Source organism: Balaenoptera borealis, assembly GCF_965194805.1.
Source record: "Balaenoptera borealis genome assembly, chromosome: 8".
Lineage (NCBI taxonomy): Eukaryota > Metazoa > Chordata > Mammalia > Artiodactyla > Balaenopteridae > Balaenoptera > Balaenoptera borealis.
In genome coordinates this window covers 57,825,047-57,843,866 of record NC_138865.1, presented here as the reverse complement: position 1 = coordinate 57,843,866, position 18,820 = coordinate 57,825,047, and the positions used below count along the sequence as shown (strand labels likewise).

Here is an 18,820-nt window from a genome sequence, read left to right as displayed (position 1 = left end):
ACTCTTTCTGAAAAGTAACCTGGTACTATGTATAAAAAATTAAAGTACAGCTATCAAATGTTGACTCCTTAAAAGCTCATCATAAAAACTGTTAAGTTTATTAGATTTACTGTAGTAAGGAAGAACACTACCTTGACTGAGCCTTAGTAGTGACTCAAAATGAAAAATTAGGGCCAGTTATTTATAGGGTTTTAGGGCTTGGGCTGAATATTTTTAGGGAGAGAAGCAAGTCAGGGAAATGTTTGGGATCAGGCAGAGTTTATGATACAACAGCCTTAGATTGGTGGGCACAGCAAGGCAATGGTTTTGAATAATTTCTTGGTAAATAAACTGTTAGCCTTCATAAGCAATCTGTTTAGTAAGTTCACAGCCTTATCTTCCAGGAAAATGTGTCAACTGGAGCAAGCAACAACGTTATTTTTGTTTGGTCCCAGAATTGTCTAACAAAAGTACAGGAAAGTATGTCTAGTCCCACTATTATAGTAAGTCCTCTACACATGAATGAGTTCCATTCCAAGAGCACATTCGTAAGCCCAATTTGTAAGTTCAACAAAGTTAGCCTAGGTACCCAACTAACACAATCAGCTATATAGTACTGTACTGTAATAGGTTCATAATACTTTTCACACAAATAATACATAAAAAAACACAAAAAATAAAGAAAACATTTTTAATCATACAGTACAGTACCTTGAAAAGTACAGTAGTACAGTACAACAGCTGGCATACAAGGGCTGGCATCGAGTGAACAGGCAAGAAGAGTTACTGACTGGAGGAGGGAGACGAGGTGGGAGATGGTAGAGCTGAAGGATCGTCAGCAATAGGAGATGGAGGGCAAGCTGCAGTTTCACTCACACCTGACATTGATGGCACAGGTTCTGGTTCCTTGTTGGAACCAGATGCATGTTTGCATCTTTTAAAGTTTGAAACTTGAAGGTTCAAAAGTTCGCATGTAAGGGACTTACTGTATTTAACATAGGGAAAGGTAATTATATCGGTTTTGGTTTTCAATGCTTATCCTTTTATCCATCAATTCCTATTCTAGGTATTTATACTATGACTTTAAAAAGACAAATATGTGGGACTTCCCTGGTGGTCCAGTGGTTAAGACTCCATGCTTCCACTGCAGGGGGCGTGGGTGTGATCCCTGGTTGGGGAACTAAGATCCCACATGCCGCACGGCGCGGTCAAAAAAAAAGACAAATATCCAAAGTATACCTTTGGAGACAGTGTTTTATTTTTATTTTTTAAGTAAAGAAACAAAGCAGAAACAACCTAACTGATGGGATAAATTATGGGCATTCATAAAATGGATTACAATAAAGGTAATCCATAAAAAGGTATATTTTTTCATATTAACATAGAAATGTATTAAAGCTGTATTGTTAAGTTAAAAAAAAAATCTATCTACCTACCTACCTACCTACCTATCAATAGCAGTGATGTGCTGGAGCTGGCTCCCACAGGACTCTTGAGAGCCAAATGTACATATTTCTTCTGAACTCTGCAGTGAAGAGACTGCATGTTGGTTGCTTGAAATTAGCCACAGTGGCAGTATTTAGTATACATCAAGGAAATCAGCACACCACTGGCTTCAAATAACAGAAAACATGACTAGCACAGACTTGAATTCTAAGACCATTAATTGTTTTGGTCAGAAGGAAGTCCAGGAATGGATCAGGAACTAAGGAGTGTCATGGAGCATCAAGGCTCTTTTTATTCTCACCTCCGTAGGCGTGCCCTTACATTTCATTGTTCAGAACTGGTAACACAGCCAACCCTAGCTACCAGGGAGCTTTGAAGAGCCAGTAGCGAGCAGGAGGAAACAGGATAGATCAGACCATTGATCTCCTTAAGTTCTACCTATTACTGCTGCAAACAAATTAAGGTTTTCAGCAAGGATGGTGTAGGAAATGGAAAAGCAGTGTCTGCTACGATTGTGTGTATGCACACGTGCGTAAATATAGAAATAAATGAATAAATGTGCCTTCTTTAAAACGTATTTATTTATGCATCAAAATGTTATATTAGAAATATAATACATTCCTAACAGTTTTAAAATCTAGACTGGGAAGGTAGGACTTGGGGGAGAATTTTACTTTTAAAATTGCCCTGACTTAAGTGACCATGTATTTATTATTGGAACAAAGGATAAAGACGTATGCTTTTTTGAAAAAAATTAGAATACATGTGAAACCACTTAGCATAGTGCTTGGCACATATGTTTAATAAATAATGTTATCTTTTATATTAGCCTATATATCTTAAAACTTTTAATATAAGTCCATATCTACCTCTTATTACATTTATTTGTGTTTTCTGTTGCTGATGTGAATGAGAGGGAAGATTTATTGTGAGATAAGAGAAGGTAAGGCTGGAAAGGCAGGTAGGGACAAGAATAAGGGCCCTTGATGGATGGAGGAAAAGTATGGGTTTTATCCAGTAAGGACTGAGGAGCCATTAAAAGAATTAATGAAGGGTAACGTAATCAGAGTTATGCTTCAGAAGGATCATTTCCGTTATAGCACATAGTATGGGGATTGAAGGAGCAAAGAACCAGAGCCACCAACAGCAACAATTATGGCAGGGCTCGCAGTTGTAACAATTGATACCAAAGCAGCGTAATAATCAAGCACCTGGTGTTTGAACCTTCTGGGAGAGGTTACTAGGGTCAAAAGGATGTGGCTCATCTGGTGTTAAAAAACCCTGTGGCTCACATGTACACAATCAGCTCCTAACACTCCCTTAGTGCCAGAAAGGTGCATATGTGCCCTTAGGCCTGCTTTTGATTTTTTTCTATTTTTTGATCTTCTCCTCTCATACTTCCCGGTTTAAAAATGCCCTAGATGTTAGTTGTCAACTTGTAAAAATGTTGAGAATTTGCACAGAAGGAGGAGGTGGGTGACTTGCGTCAGCCACAGCAAAGGTCCTGATTACAGGTGTCTGGATATGAAACAATAAGGAAACAAATAAATGAAGATGATTAGTGGGAGGCATAGAAAGACCACAGGAGACAAAGTAAGTAGGATTTAGTAATTCTCAGATGAAGGAATTGAGAGCCTGAGAGAGAAGAAAGATTCTCTAAGTTTTTTTTGTTCGGTTGTCTGAGATTATAAGTTTTATAAATAGGTAGAGCAGTTTGTGGGGCTCCAGTGAGAAGCTGAGAAAGATCATTAAGTTTTAGATATATTGAACTCAATACTGACAGACATTAAAATGACACTGTTCAAATGAGAGTTAAAAAGTCAAGGTCAGAGCTCAGCTTATGATATTATGGTATGTGAGGTGGACATAAAGAATTGAAAGTTGAGGACCCAGAGTTCACACTTGCAGGAATGGATGACATCACCAAGAAAGGTACTATGGTAAATGGTGAAGGTTGAGGGCAAAACTGAGAAAGTATACCCTTAAGGGGCAAGGTGATAATGGTTTCCTGAGCAGCAGCAAAAAGGTCAGAGAGGTGCCTAAACCCTGAGTCTCACCTATGCTGGAGAGAAATCTGAGGGTGATCAAAGTGTCAGCGAACCCAAGGAGCCTGGGATTTGGTAATGAGGTCATTATTGACTGTGAAAGCTGTTTTGGAAGAGTGGGGGTGATGGATCGAATAGTATCTCAAGAGAAAGAATGAGATGAGAATTGTGACTCGAGGCTAAAAGAAAAGTGGGCTAGACAGCATCTTTCTGTACAGCTTTCCTAAGTAGTAGCATGTTAGGCAAACAAGAGACAACAAAGAATTGACCTTGTAACTACTAGAAAAACACAGAAAACCTCCAAGTATTTGATAACAGTCTGATTTATTGTTTAATTATTAAAACTTTTCTGCTCAACATCCTTCATTTAGCTCTGTTGCTTGGTAAACTACGTATGACCTAGACGGCCCTCTGTGATCTGGGTTCTGCTTACTTCTCCAGCCTGACATCTTACTCCCCACATCCGCTACCCCAAGACCGCACACAGAGCTTTGTTCAGTTTTCCAAATGCCTCTTGCTGTTTCCTGTCCTGTTTGCAGCTTCCATGTCTTCCAATTCCTTTTAACTTGGTGAATCTATGACTACCTTCCCAAACTGAACTCAAAGTTCTCTATAAAGCCTTTCTGGTTGTTCAGGGTTGATATTATACTTCCCTTTTCTGAATCCCACTGTACCTATATCATATATCCTGCATTTCTACCATCTAGTTCTGGGCTGGGTATATAGTCTGTATTCAATAAATGCTGAATGAACAAATACATGAAGATTGCAAGTCTTCATGTTGCATCCATTTTTTTCATTTTAAAAAAGTGTGCAGTATAGTACATTTGGCATTTCTTGCTGTACAATATTCAATTTTGTGATTTTGCTAAAACACAAATAAAAAATTTATATTATTTAAAACTTGTAAAGTAAAAAAAGCCCTAATATCATTAGTCTGTTGTAATTGTCCATTTCGTTTCTAAATGTTAGAGTGGGCTCTTTTCTCCTTTCCATAAACTCTTTTCTTTGAAGAAATTATCCTCTTTCTGGCTAAACTGTTAGGAAGCGGGATGTGCCTCCTTTCCTAATCTAAATGACTAAACTCAAGCCAATTAAAGTTTCAGAGTTTCAATGTCACAGGAATCAAGGAGGTTTTAATCTCAGGGAGACAGGGAAAAGACGGCCGCTACACCTGGTTTCAGGTTGATTACAAGCCACAAGGCACTATTTAGCATAAAAGGTTCTTTTTGTATTAAACACCTTTTCGGGAGGAGGAGGTGGTGGTGCTGAAGACGAAATCCTGAGTCAAAATCCCGCCAATTTGCATTGTTCTTTGGGGAACAGGCTTTCAAAAGCCAAGGAACAAAAGAGGATTTGGTTTTCCAATCTCCCTGAGGCAGCAGCGGCTACCAGGAGAAACCAAAGTATAAATTATCAACGAGGAAAGCGTGTGTGGGGTGCGTGTGTGTATGTGTGTGTGTCGGGGGTGGGGAAGAGGAGGAGGGTAGGAAAGGGAGCTGGAGCACTTGCTAAGGCTCTGAGGACTTTTTCGCGAGGTACCTCGTTACGTAATATTTATAACGAAAGGCGCTGCAGCAGCACCAGCGAGCTGGCCCGCATTTTCCGTCCCCGTTTACAACCACCAGCTGGGATACAATGGGGATGGGAGGAGGGGACTAGAAGCGTCCGGCAGGCGGCGAGCGGTGTAAACAGCGGGAAACCAACCACTGGTGCAGAAGCGAGCCCAGAGAATTTTCCCCGGTTCTGGCACCAGACCACGGACCCCGCGGGGCTGTACTGACCCTACGGATCAGCAGGGGAGCCAGCTTAAAAATACAGCATCTGGGATCCGACCTCTTAAGATTTTTATTCAGTAGGCGGAGAAAAGGAGCTAGAGCTTAGAAACCTGCCTTTTCAGTCGTCTCTCTGGGGATTCTGGGACGGTGACCCGGGCACCTCACACTGAGACCAGCACACTGGAACGTGGGCCGAGGGGTCCTCAGGCGGGGGGAGAAGGGGGGGGGGCCCGCGCCAGGCGCGGGACCGCGCGCGGTCGCGAGCGCGCCGCTCCCCAGCAACAGCGCATGCGCCGGTCGCCTTCCAGCGAAGCCGCGCAGCTTCGCGGGCCCGGATCTTCCAATCGGAGCCCGGCGTTCTCCGAGTGCGTATCCTGGAGCTGCCGGCTGCCGGAGGCGGGAGGAAAGGGGCTCCCCGGGCCCGGGCGGGGCCGGGGCCAGCGAAAGTCTGCGGAGGTCTTCGAGGGAAGTCGAGTCTCCGGAAGTGGCAGTTGTAAACACCGTCTCGCTGGGGCTGGTTTCCCTCTTGTTCCCCCCTGTGCTCTTTGTTTCCCCTCCCTGGGTCTTAGAGTCCGACGTATTCCAACAGTTTTTGCTCTGACCCCGCGGTCTGCCTGGGCCTCTTTCTGCCTTTGAGATCCGAAGCTGCCCCAGGGGTCTTGGGTGTGCAGTCTGGATCACGGGAGACCCCTGAGGTAACCACCGGGTGTGGGGTTTTGGAGGAGAAAGATTTGGGCGGGGAGGTGTTGAGAGGAAAGGTATAGGGGGCTGCAGTGAGGGTTATGGGGACCCCGAGTTAGTTTGAGGCTGTTCTGTGGCAGTTCGTGTCGTCTCTGGGGACACACCTCCAGCCCCCTGGGCCGGGCTTCTGCGCCCACCTGGAGGAAGATCTTCCTGGAGCATCCTAGCCAAAGACCACTGTCTCAGTACCCAGACGACTGGGTAGGGACCAGAGGGCAGGACCCAGAGGGCCTGGACTTGGAGCTTCTTAGGTTTACAACTCCGGACTGCTGGGCTCTTTCCCTCTCAAGAATCAGTAAGTCCTTCGAGGACAAGGACCAGGTCTTTTTCATCCCTTTTTAATAAAAATGCCAGCCACGCCCTAGACATTCTATAAATGCTCGGTAAACGAAAGAAAGAGTTTATGCTAGGCTGTCTTCTGTAGCTTCTACACCAGGACTCTTAGGAGACAGAAGAGAGGGCTGTGAGTTTTTCCCGGGCTGTGCAATTTCTGCAGAAGTGGAGCCTACTTTTGACTGTTCTTTATTTATTCCATGTGATATTTATCCTAGGCAAATACACTTTTTTTCTCGTTTTAAGCAGATCTCCAATGATAACTGCGTAAGTTTACTTGAGAAGCAATTTCATTAGGTGTCCGACTCTTTTGAAGACATTACACGTCGATGTTTTATAGTTGTTTTCATAATCTTGGCGAAAAGAACCTAGCATTTTTTGTCACTTGTTTTATTGAACAGTTAGTGCCTAATAACAACAAAAGCCTAGAGTCGGAAATGCACTTGGTTTCCCATGAAATGAAGAGGAAACAAAGGCAGTGCAACCTTCTAAAAGGAAAGATGAAGGCAGTAATTTTAGTCTGGAGCTTTCTGTATTAGTCTGGTGGAGGCTTTTATTAGCTGTGTGACCTCAGGCAAATCACCTAAGCTCCCTGGGCATTAAGATGCCTTATCTGTCAGATAAGGAGGATGGACTTGGTCTCTAAAGTCCCATTTAATTCTAAAATACTGACTGCCTCAGCCCATTTGTCTTGGTCTTGTTTTCATGAAAGAACCAAACATCTTTTTTAAAGGTGAAATGTATAAGTTTGCTGATAGACACCCACAACACAGCTGTGGTTACTGTTGAAGACAGCACTGTGTTATGAAAGAGGATGGATTTAGGAGTCAGCCAGAATATGAGCTTGAATTCTAACCCTCCCACTGTTTATCTTTACACAAGTTACTCAACCTCTCCAAGCCTCAGTGTTCTCATCTGTGAAATGTGCATAATAATCTCTGGGGTTATTGGGAAGATTCACTGAGATCAGGTATGCTTAATGTAGTGTCTGGCATGTAGGAAGTGCTCAATAATAGCTTTTATCTTTTCATCCTCCCTGCCCCTCCCTTTTCCCCTGATCTGTGCAGACACATTGAGAGAGATGAGTATATTCTGGATGACCAACAGAAGGACTCAAATGTGAGGTAGGAAAACTTAGTACCAGTGATGACTCTGAAATCTAAAGCAGAATTGTCTTACTTACTCTCGGGATGTCCAGACCATTGATCTCTTGGCTTCAGTTGCCCTATTACCTATTTCTAAAAACTTCTTATTGAAGAATGATATACGTAACATCCCCTCATCTATTTTCAGTGGGAATGGTGAGAATAGTCCAACTTCACTACCAGGAGAAGATTAAGATATTAACACATTAACGTAAAAAGCTGATTTAAGCTTTGCTGTTATCCATCACTGCCCAAAGGATGCCCTGGTTTTGGCCCAGCCCTGTGGAAATTCCATCCAGATTGAGAAATCCACTGGAAGTCTGAGTCATCTCTCATTAAGAAGACCCTGACTTGTAGTTAGTTTGGAAGTGTGAAAGAATGATCTGTGTTTAAGATATCTGCAGTATCGAGCAGAGTGCTTCCCTGACAAGCACGGGAAGCCATGGGGTGAGCCATGTCTTGAAGGTCAATAGCAAGGCACACAGCAGAGCTCTGGAGTCAGGGATTTCTCATTCTAGGTGGATTGATGGGGCTTTGAATCCTGACTTTGTCACTTACTAGAGATGTGACTTGGGACAAGTGACTGAATTATCTTTAAGCCCCAGTTTCCCCCTGGTATAAAATGGGGATATTAATGGTATCTTCCCTTGGGGTTGGTGTAGCGTGAAATGAGATAATCTGTAGAGTCTTGAGCATGATACCTGGAGAAGGGTTGTTTGCCACAGTAGGAATGATGACAGCAGGGAGTGGCTTTGGGGTATCAATTTGTTCATAGATAATGATGAATTGAATATTTTCAAATGGAAAGCATTATTTAAAGAGTTACACAGATATTGAGGCTGAAGAGAAAGGCTGTCATTGATTGCATATCATAAGAAATTTTTAATTACACATATAGATTAGTCAAATTATTGTTTATCTTAACTTGTAACATTTCATAGGGAAGTTTCAAGTAAAGCTAGGAACATGTATTTATGTGGGGACCCTGCATTTCTTTGGCTTAGCTAAATGAAAATATTCCACTGATGTTTTCATTACTGTACCTAGCTACTTTAGCTTCCTCATCATTTCCTCTTTCCATTCTTGTGAAAGAAAAGGGAGATTTTGCTACATCTCTGCTATATTCAATAGCATAGAAGTCCCATCATAGTTTAAATTCGACCACAGACCTACATTTGGCCCTTTGTTGATTTAGTTTTCCTAAAATACAGGTAGGCCCTTGAACCCTAGTGTCATCAAGAGCTGATATCGGAGAGGGGAAGAAAATAAGAGTTTGCTAAAGGAGGCTATAGACAGCATATATTTTTTATGATGATGAATTTAAAAAATTGGGATATAATTCACAACATAAAATTCTCCATTTTAAAGTATACAATTTGATGGTTTTCAATATATTCACTAAGCTGTACAGCAATCACCATTATCTAATTCCAGAACATTTCCATCACCGCCCACCCCCCCCACCCCCCCGCCAAAAGAATCCTCATAACCTGCTAGAACTCAGACCCAATTCCCCCTCTCTGTACCCTCTGATAACCACAAGTCTGTTTTCTGTTTCTATAGATTTACCTATTCTGGAAATTTCACATAAATGAAGTTATACAATATGTGGCCTTTTGCATCTGGCTTCTTTCACTTAGCATAATGTTTTCAACGTTCATCTATGTTGTGGCATATGTTGGTACTTCATTTCTTTTTATCGTTGAATAATATTTCATATTTTGTTTATATATGGGCCAATTGATGGATATTTGGGTTGTTTTCACTTTTTGGCTATTTATGAACAATGGTGCTATGAACATTTGTGTACAAGTTTTTGTTAAAGTCCAGTAATTATCTTAGAATGTGTCTTGTTGTTGGTTGTGCTGGGTTAGTATTCTCAGATATGCAGTTTGTTTGTTGAAAGTGTGGATTAAAATCTTTTTGTATTTCAGGACAGTTTTCTTGAATTACAGTTTTTAGTGTTTGTTCTGTTTCCCTTGCTTTGATCTTCTTATTCAGGGACTCCTGTTGTCCGCATGTTGGTTATTCTTTGGGTATTTTCAGTATTTTTTCACTTTCTCTTGAATCATTTTGATCTCTTTCTTAAATTTTTATTTAAAAATTTTACTTCTTTTTCGCTTCATACGTCCTTAAAGGCATTTTTTTGAACATGTGTATTTACTCTTGTTCCCTCTAATTTAATCTTCCTTGCAGAAATGATTTTTAATTTCTAATTCTTTCTGATCTTTTTCACCTTATTTCTGAGGTTTTTTTTTTTTTTTTTTTAATTATTTATTTTTATTTTTGGCTGTGTTGGGTCTTCGTTTCTGTGGGAGGGCTTCCTCTACTTGCGGCGAGCGGGGGCCACTCTTCATCGCGGTGCACGGGCCTCTCACTGTCGCGGCCTCTCTTGTTGCAGAGCACAAGCTCCAGACACGCAGGCTCAGTAGCTGTGGCTCACCGGCCTAGTTGCTCCGCGGCATGTGGGATCTTCCCAGACCAGGGCTCGAACCCGTGTCCCCTGCATTAGCAGGCAGATTCTCAACCACTGCGCCACCAGGGAAGCCCTATTTCTGAGGTTTTTTAAAATTTTATTTTAATTTTTCTGATATTTATATTTATTTATTTATTTAAGAGAAGTCAGTTCAGTATTTAAGTGCCTTATTCAGTCTCTAATTTTGATTCCTATTCTTTCATGCCTTATACCATTTTGTTAATGTCTTGTAGCTCATTTTGAAATACTAAGTTATGATTTTCATCTGTTTTGTGGGCATGTCTTTCTGTCATTCTTTCATTTATAGGAGTCCATTCTGTTCCTTACTCTCTATTTCCTTATGTTTGTATGGGATTTGACCACCCTACTTTTCTGTTGCTTATTTTTATGAAAGGTTAGTTTACCTGAACTTTGAGCAAGGTTCAGGAAAACTTTTCTAACTTCACAGAACCCTGTCTTTTGTTTATTGTGAGTGTTAAAAACTATGGTGGCTCGGTTCTGAGATTTCCTTGTCCTATTTCCTCCTACAGTTTGGTCTGGGCCATCTCTTTGTCTTCATTGCCCCTACCCTGCTCAGTTTTGATTCCAGCCTCTACTGATTCTCATTAGTGTGGGCCCCTGTCCAGGAAGTAACTTGACAGGTCAGTTATGAAGGTCTGTGAGGCTGGACTGTACCAACCCTTTCAGGACTCTCTTACCATACGCCTGTTTCATGTGCCAGTTTCAGCTGCTGCTCTCAGGTTGCACTACAGTGCTTTCCATTAACTGTCTGTTGACCCTTTGGGGGTCCTTTCAGATGCACACTTGTTATTTTCCTCTGCTTTCTTCTCTGTAGATACCGCCACTCCGTGCAGGTTTTGTGGCTGTTGGTGGTTTGCCCTTATTCATTTGTATTTTGTAATTATTTGTTTTTTGTAAATATTGCCCACTTTTCTCTATCTAGTTACCTTAGATAGGATTTTTATAAACTCTGTTATGTAAATTAATTAGGAAATTAAACTATAGAAAAACAACGAGACTTTATAAAAGACACACACAGGCAGGGCTGGGGTAAGAACCCATTTTGCAGTTTACATGTCACTCTTTTTTTTTTCTATTTAACCCTGCAAAAGCATTTTCAAGCTTCTTATACATATTAGTTTTCTTTTGTTATGTAACAAGTTACCAAAAAGTTAGTGGCTTCAAACAGCCCTCATTTATTATTTCTCAGTCTCTGTAGGTCAGGAATCTGGGCACCGCTTAGGTGTGCCCTCTGTTCAGAGTTTCACTAAGTTGCTGTCAAGGTGCTGCTGGCTGTGTTCTCATCTGGAGGCTTGACTGGAAAGAATCTGCTACCCAGTTCATTCAGGTTGTTGGCAGAATGTATTTCCTGTTGGCATCTGTATGACCGAGGGATCCGGCTTTTTACTGCCTGTGGGTTGGAGGCTGCCTGCAGTTCCCTGCCATGTGGCCCGCTCCGTAGGCAGTTCACAGCGTGACAGTGTGCTTCTTCACGATCAGCTAGAGGTTGTCTGTCACTTCACTCTGCTAGGATAGAGTCTTATATAACATAGTATAATCATGGGAGTGCAGCCTGTCACCTTTGCCATATCCTGTTGGTCAGAAGCAAGTCACAGGTTCTGCCCACAGTAAAGGGGAGGGTATTATACAAGAGAGAAACACCAGGGGGCAGAGATCATGGGGACCATCTACCTACTACGTTATCTGTATCAGTGATCTGGAAGTTAATGAAACTTGCACCTGAGCTATAGAAGACGATTTTCTCTCTAGAAGACCATTCAGATTTGAAGATGTTACATAGCAAAATAATACACTGAAAAATGGTGGTTGCCTTCAATTTAGCTTTATTGAAACAACTATGTTAAAATTTGGTAAACTACCTCTTCCCACACTTCTCTGCCCAAGATCAAAACAAAACAAAAAACGTAGACATTATTAAGGCCCTAAGTATATAAATTCTTTTCCTGTGAGGTAAAGAGAGGTTCTGTTTGTGCCTGTTGTGACACATATGCATACGTGTGTGTATTTCATCCTTTTCACAAAAATAGAGACATTTTATATATACTTTTGAGCCTTGTACATTACTCTTAAGTATGGAACAGTCCCTTCTAACTCTTTTACTTCCATTCTGAAGGCAGTTCCTCTGGAGTCTGAGCTTTGGGGGCCTGGTGGTAAGATGAAAAGATTTTGGGACTCAGTATCAGAAGAGCTTGATTGAGTCCTTGCTGTCCCCTACTTAGTAGCTGACTGGCCTTAGGCAAGTCATTTAAGCCTTTCTGAATTAGATGAGTTTCTGTAATTGAAATGAGGATAATGAACCTCAGGTAAGGTAATTTATAGTTTAACTGTATCAGCAATGACCTTGTAGAAAGAGCTTGGGCTTTAGAGTTAGATAGATAGATAGTAGTGAGTTGGAATTATGGTTCTGTAACTATGTGTCTTTTGACAAATTACTTCTAATCTCTTAGTTTTCTCTGTTGAAAAGGATAATCTTTACATTGCAGTGTTGTAAGGGTTGGAGTTCTATAGTTCTATGTATAAATAAAGTACCAAACACAGTGCTTGGCATTTTACTAGGTGCTCAATAGATTAATGATAGTGGTGTTAGCTTGTCTACCACTATTCCCAAACTTTGTATTTAGGTCCCTGGAGAAATGGGATATTTTTCCCCCCATCTTGGTAAAAGTTTTGTCTTCTTTGTCCTAGGTCAAACTGTTGTGCATCAGCTGTGTGAATCACTGACTGTTTTGAAGATCCCTTAGTGTTTGGCTGTAGGAGCCATTAGTCAGTTCTCAGTACTGTGTTTTGAGTCTACATCTCAGTTGGCTTATTTGAGTCTCTTTTCTTTCAGTGATCTCTCTCAGGATTGTTTATTGGGAGCAGGGACAGATCAGTTTAGATTTTTTTTTGGGGGGGGGCATCTTCTAGCTATCCCTGTATATCTACAGTTTTACTAAACAATTCTGTTTTTTTTTCATAATGGTGTGCCTTGGTGGGTCATTTATCACTCAGTGTCCTGGCCTCTCAATGGGCCCTTTTAATTTTTATTTATTTATTTTTTTGGTTGTGCCACATGACTTGCGAGATCTTAGTCCCCCACCAGGGATTGAACCCAGGCCCCTGGCAGTGAGAGCTCCAAGTCCTAACCACTGGACCATTAGGGAATTCCCACTAAACAATTCTTTTATTACATCTTTAACCAGACCAAATCACCCCAAGTGTCACCTACTCCTTTCCTTTATCAGAGATTGCAGAGGGTTTGTGTTACAGTAATAGAAACTGACAGTGACTGTGTACTGTATATGTGCTGTGTATATTACTTAAATATCAAATATATGAGCTTGATATAGTTATCTCCTTATGGTTGAGGAAACAAGCTCAGAGAGTTTAAGTGACTTGCCCATGACCACATACTTGTAAGATGCTTATTGGAATCCTAGCTCAGATCTCTCTGAGACCAAATCTCATGGTCATTCTTAGGATATCGGACTTCTACTGGGGATACCAAGAGACACTTGTGAGATCTTCATATTTGTGTCTATTTGGAGTTAGTTAGTTATTGTTATCTCTCTGGTTGAGATGTTTACCCAGAGATTCCTTCATACTGTTGTAAAGTAACTTACAATTGTTGACTCTGTATAATTTGGAGTATCTCTGGTAGAAGAGTGTTCTGGAGAGAAGGCCAGGGTAAGTGACACATACTCTCTTCTTTCCTTTTTCCTCTTCAATCCCTTGGGAGAAGGCCTTTGAAAATTATTGTAAGATCTTTTATGTGGGAGTGCCTTGGCCTCTTTGACTGTAACATTGCATTAAAAATATTTCATTTATGAAAAAGTCTTTTGGGACCCCAAAACATCCCTGGACTGCATTTTCTTTCATACTGAATTCTGTGCCCTAGAGATAGGCACTACCTATTCCTCTTCCAGTTTAAGAACAATTAGTCACTATTTTATTACTTTTTATTTGAGAAATTAAAATAATCTTATAGTATTAGCTTGTTCTTATAAGAAGGAATTTCTAATGTTTTGTCATTTTTGTTTCTAATCTTATTTAAAAAATAAAACACTGTGGCTTTTATTTTTGTAAACTTTAAAAAAAATGTTTATTTAGGCTGTGTCAGGTCTTAGTTGTGGCATGCGGGGTCTTCATTGTGGCACGTGGAATCCTTTTGTTGTGGCATGTGAACTCTTAGTTGTGGCATGCATGTGGGATCTAGTTCCCCGACCAGGGATTGAACCTGGGCCCCCTGCACTGGGAGCACAGAGTCGTACCCACTGGACCACCAGGGAAGTCCCCAAACACTGTGGCTTTTAAAAATACAAGTATTTAAAAAAAAAAAAAATACAAGTATTTACATGTTTTTTAAAGAATAATCTTAAAAATACAGACAAGTCAAAGAACAAAAGAAAAATCACCCCTAGTCTCAGGACTCATATAAATAACTACTGTTATATTGTTTACTATTCTAACAGACTTCAGCCTGTGTAACCTGTAAGCCACAGACATCTTGGACAGTTTTAATCATTAATAACGAAGTATATCATTAAGCAACAGTGGGGTATTTTAAAAGAGTTGGAAGACTCATCATGAGTTTGGACACTTCAAATAATGCCTCTGGTGATATCCAAAGGTAAGCCTCCAGTCTCTTCTTCTAGTTGAGGAATGCTTTTGGTTGCAGGGAGCAGGGAGAAATAAGTGGTTGGAGAGGCTGATTGTAAGAATTCTCCCGGGATGGTAAGGGAAGTGGAAATTTCATGGGACTGGAGGAGCAGGAATGATGCCTCACAGAAACCAGAACTGGGTTTGGAGACTCTGTGTGGCTCTTTATGCTCCTTTGTTAACTCAGTGTACGAAAGTCAGTGTCTGTACTTTCTCCAGTCCCTAGAGACTTGCTTATTCTTTTCCACTTCTCTAAATCTTTTCGTCTGCTTATTCATTCTTACTTGGCTTGCCACAATCTGTGTTGCTGTGTTTCCTCTTATTTCCTCATTGCCCCAACTCTGATTCATCACTCTACCTACTTAAGCGTTCTGTTAGTTTTAGCTCCTGTTGCTAACTGCTCCTTTTCTTGGAGTTTACATTCTAAGAATTGCTGTTGCTCAATCTTTTTTGTACCATTCATATATGCCTTTGGGTGAGGTGCCTACCTTTGGTTTATTCATATCTCATGTGAATAATATAAAAACTCTGAGTCCATAATACGAAACGGAGCCATTTTGGAGAGTGCAACTCAAAGTGTGGTTTACGAAGAAATAAGTACAGAAATTGAAAGCAAGTGTTTAGAAACTTTTATAATCATGTAACAGAGTAATTTTCTGTTTGTTGACTCTAATAATAAAAAAACACTTAGAGTTGAATTTTATCTGTTTTTACATTTTCTTTTTTAGTTATCCCTTTTAAATATATTTTACAGAAGCAATGGGAGTTGGGTGGGGATAGTCCTTGCTCACATTTAGTTTGAGAAGAACTGATCTTGAGCACCTTTTCAGCAAGGATGTGTGGGTGGGGTAAGTACCATGACTAACATGTACTTTGCTTTATAAATAGGATTTGCTACCTAAACGTTTCCCACCTGTCTTTAGGAGCTACCTTAAATCCTTTCTGGAGCAAGGCAGAGAATAAATGAGTAAAATATTAATATTTTTCTTTACTAAAATTTTATCTTAAAAAGAATTTTTTCTTTTATCAGATGTTTAAAGGGTTAAGAGTGAGGTCTCATCAGCTGGTTCTCCACCACTATGGTGAGGAAGATGGTTCAAAAACTGCTAAAGAGAGTGTTTTAAGGTTCCTTCTTGCTCTGATATCCTATCTTATATATGTGCAGATGTATATATACACATAGATATATATATATATATATTTTTTTTTTTAATTTATTTTATTTATTTATGGCTGTGTTGGGTCTTCGTTTCTGTGCGAGGGCTTTCTCTAGTTGTGGCAAGCGGGGGCCACTCTTCATCGCGGAGCGTGGGCCTCTCACTATCGCGGCCTCTCTTGTTGCGGAGCACAGGCTCCAGACGCGCAGGCTCAGTAATTGTGGCTCACGGGCCCAGTTGCTCCGTGGCATGTGGAATCTTCCCAGACCAGGGCTCGAACCCGTGTCTCCTGCATTGGCAGGCAGATTCTCAACCACTGAGCCACCAGGGAAGCCCGATATGTATATTTTAATGCAGATAATGCATGTGTTTTTAGAATAATTTAAAAAATACAAATGAATAAAACAATGAAACTGCTTATAATCCTACCACTTAGATTTAACTACCGACAGTAGTTTGGTATTTACTTGCCCAGACCTTTTCTTTTGAACATATAAATATATATTTAAAAAATTAGAATAATATTTTACATTATTTAGTATCTTGCTTTATCAATTTTGGGGGAACATCTTGCCAAATTAATATACATCTGTCATAATTTTTAATGGTTAAATTACTCTTCAGAATTCTAGAATCTGGACCAATGAAGTTATTTAAACTCTGCTATTTACCACGAATGTACTTTCTGTTTCTATAGATTTGCCTTTTTTGAACAATTCATATAAATGGGGTCATACAATATGTGGTCATTTGTGTCTGGCTTCTTTTCAGTAGGCATGTTCTTCAGATTTATTATGTTGTAACATGTGTCAGTACTTTGTTTCTTCTTATTGCTGAATATTATTCCATTTTATGGATATATACATTTTAGTTAACCATTCACCAGTTGATGGACATTTGGGTTGTTTCCACATTTTGCCTATTATGAATAACGCTGCTATAAACACTTGTGTGCAAGTCTTTGTGTAGACATATTTTATATCTCTTGGGTAGATTCTTAGGAGCACCATTACTTCATCATATAGTAAATTTATGTTAACATTTTTAAGAAACTGCCAAATTGTATTCTAAAGTGACTGAACCATTTTACATTTCCACCAGCAGTGTATAAGGGTTTTATACATTTCCACATCCTCCCCAACACTTGTTGTTTTCTGACTTTTTGATTATAGCCATTCCAGTGAGAGTAAAGTAATATGTCATTGTGATTTTATTTTGTGTTTTCCTAGTGAGCAATGATGTTGAACATCTTTGCATGTGCTTTTCTTGGCCATTTGTGTATCTTCATTGGTCAAAAGCCTATTCAGATCTTTTGCCTGATTTTAAATTGAGTTATTCATCTTTTTGTTATCGAGCTTCAAGAGTTCTTTATATATTCTAGGGGCTTCCCTGGTGGCACAGTGGTTAAGAATCCGCCTGCCAATGCAGGGGACACGGGTTCGAGCCCTGGTCTGGGAAGATCCCACATGCCACGAAGCAACTAAGCCCATGTGCCACAACTACTGAAGCCCACGCGCCTAAAGCCCATGCTCCGCAACAAGATAAGCCACCGCAATGAGAAGCCCGCGCACTGCAACGAAGAGCAGCGCCCGCTCGCCACAACTAGAGAAAAGCCCGTGTGCAATGAAGACCCAACACAGCCAAAAATAAAAAAAAAATAAAATAAATTTATTTAAAAAAAGAAGTTTTTAATGTATTCTGGATACAAATCCTTTATCAGATATATAATTTGCAAATATCTTTTCCCATTTGTTGGCTTGACTTCATTTTCTTAATAATGTCTTTTGAAGTATAAAAGTTATTACTTTTTATGAAGTTCAATTCTTTTTCTTTATGGATTGTGCTTTTGGTTTCATATCGAAGAAATTTTGCCCAACTTAAGGTCATGAAGATTTTTCTCCTAAGTTTTTTTCTAGAATTTTTACAATTTTAGTTCTTACATTTAGGTCCAGGCTCCATTTTAAGTTACTTTGTAGTATATGGTGTGAGGAAAGGGTCTAAATTTATCTTTTTGCCTGTGGAGATCAGTTGTTTTAGCACCATTTGTTGATAAGACTATCTTTTCCCCATTGAATTGTCTTGACACCTTTGTTGAAAATTAATTGACTGTATATATATGACTTTATTTCTGTGGTCTCAATTCTGGTACACTGATTTACATGTTTATTCTTAATTCAAATTCTCTACTGTTTTGATTACTGTAGCTTTATGGTAAGTTTTGAATTTAGAAGGTGCAAGTCCTCCCAGTAGTTTTTCTTAAAGATTATTTTGGTTTTTCTGAGTCCTTTGCTTTTTCATATAATTTTTAGGGTCAGCTTGTCAATTTCTGCAAAAAAAAGCCTGCTGGGATTTTGGTAGGGAATATGTTGAATCTGTAGATCAATTTGGGGAAAGTGGCCATCTTAAAATCCTAGTCTTCAAATACATGAATGTGAATGTGGAATGTCTTTTCATTTACTTAGGTCTTCAATTTAGTTCAACAATAATTTATGCTTTTCCATGTAGAAGTCTTGCACATTTTTTGTTAAATTTAATCATAAATCTATTTTATTTACTTGATACTATTATAAGTGGAATTATTTTTTAAATTTCAGTTTTGGATTATTTGTTGCTAGTGTTTAGAAATGTGATTGGTTTTTGCATATTGATCTTATATTCTGTGACCTTGCTGAAATTGTTTTTTAGTTCTAGTCTTTTTGCTTCATAATGGATTTCTTTGGATAATCTTACAGGATCATGTTCTTTGCAATTAAAGACAGTTTTACTTCTTCCCTTCCAGTATATGTGCCTTTTATTTCTTTTCCTTTTTTTTTTTTTTTTTCCCTGATTGCACTGTCTAGAACCTCCAATACAGTCTTGAATAGAAGTATTACTAGCAGACATCTTTGTTTTGTTCCCAGTCTAAGGGGACGCTTTCAGTGTTTCACCATTAAGTTTGATGTTACTTTTTGGCAGTTTTTCATAGAGGCCCTTTATCAGATTGATGAAATTTCCTTGTATTCCTAGTTTGTTAAGAGTTATTTTTTATTTTTTATTTTTTTAAATCATGAATGGGTGTTGG

General features: G+C 39.6%; 2 protein-coding genes across 22 annotated transcripts in view; one reads left to right on the top strand and one right to left on the bottom strand.

The window, feature by feature from the left end:
* The window catches only part of PSIP1 (PC4 and SRSF1 interacting protein 1), a 73,325-nt gene extending 67,876 nt beyond the window's left edge, over positions 1–5,449 (bottom strand). Inside the window, exon 1 of the mRNA XM_082401671.1 lies at positions 5,359–5,449. The gene's annotated coding sequence lies outside the window, so the exon portion shown is untranslated. The remainder of the gene's footprint in view (positions 1–5,358) is intronic.
* Positions 1–18,820, top strand: part of CCDC171 (coiled-coil domain containing 171) — a 379,181-nt gene that overhangs the window by 9,721 nt on the left and 350,640 nt on the right. For 9 of the 21 annotated variants that reach the window (XR_014247354.1, XM_082401593.1, XM_082401599.1 and 6 more), the window contains exon 1: positions 5,519–5,613. The exons of 3 other annotated variants lie outside the window; for them this stretch is intronic. Coding sequence is in view for 13 of the 18 variants with exons in the window: in XM_082401593.1 (XP_082257719.1) it covers positions 5,537–5,613 (77 nt within the window). In the remaining 5 variants the exon portion in view is untranslated. Of the gene's footprint in view, positions 1–1,427; positions 4,910–5,518; positions 5,944–6,146; positions 6,191–7,389; positions 7,447–14,415; positions 14,574–18,820 lie in introns of those variants that run through there. 9 more of the 21 variants (XM_082401595.1, XM_082401598.1, XM_082401605.1 and 6 more) reach the window with 8 other exon arrangements.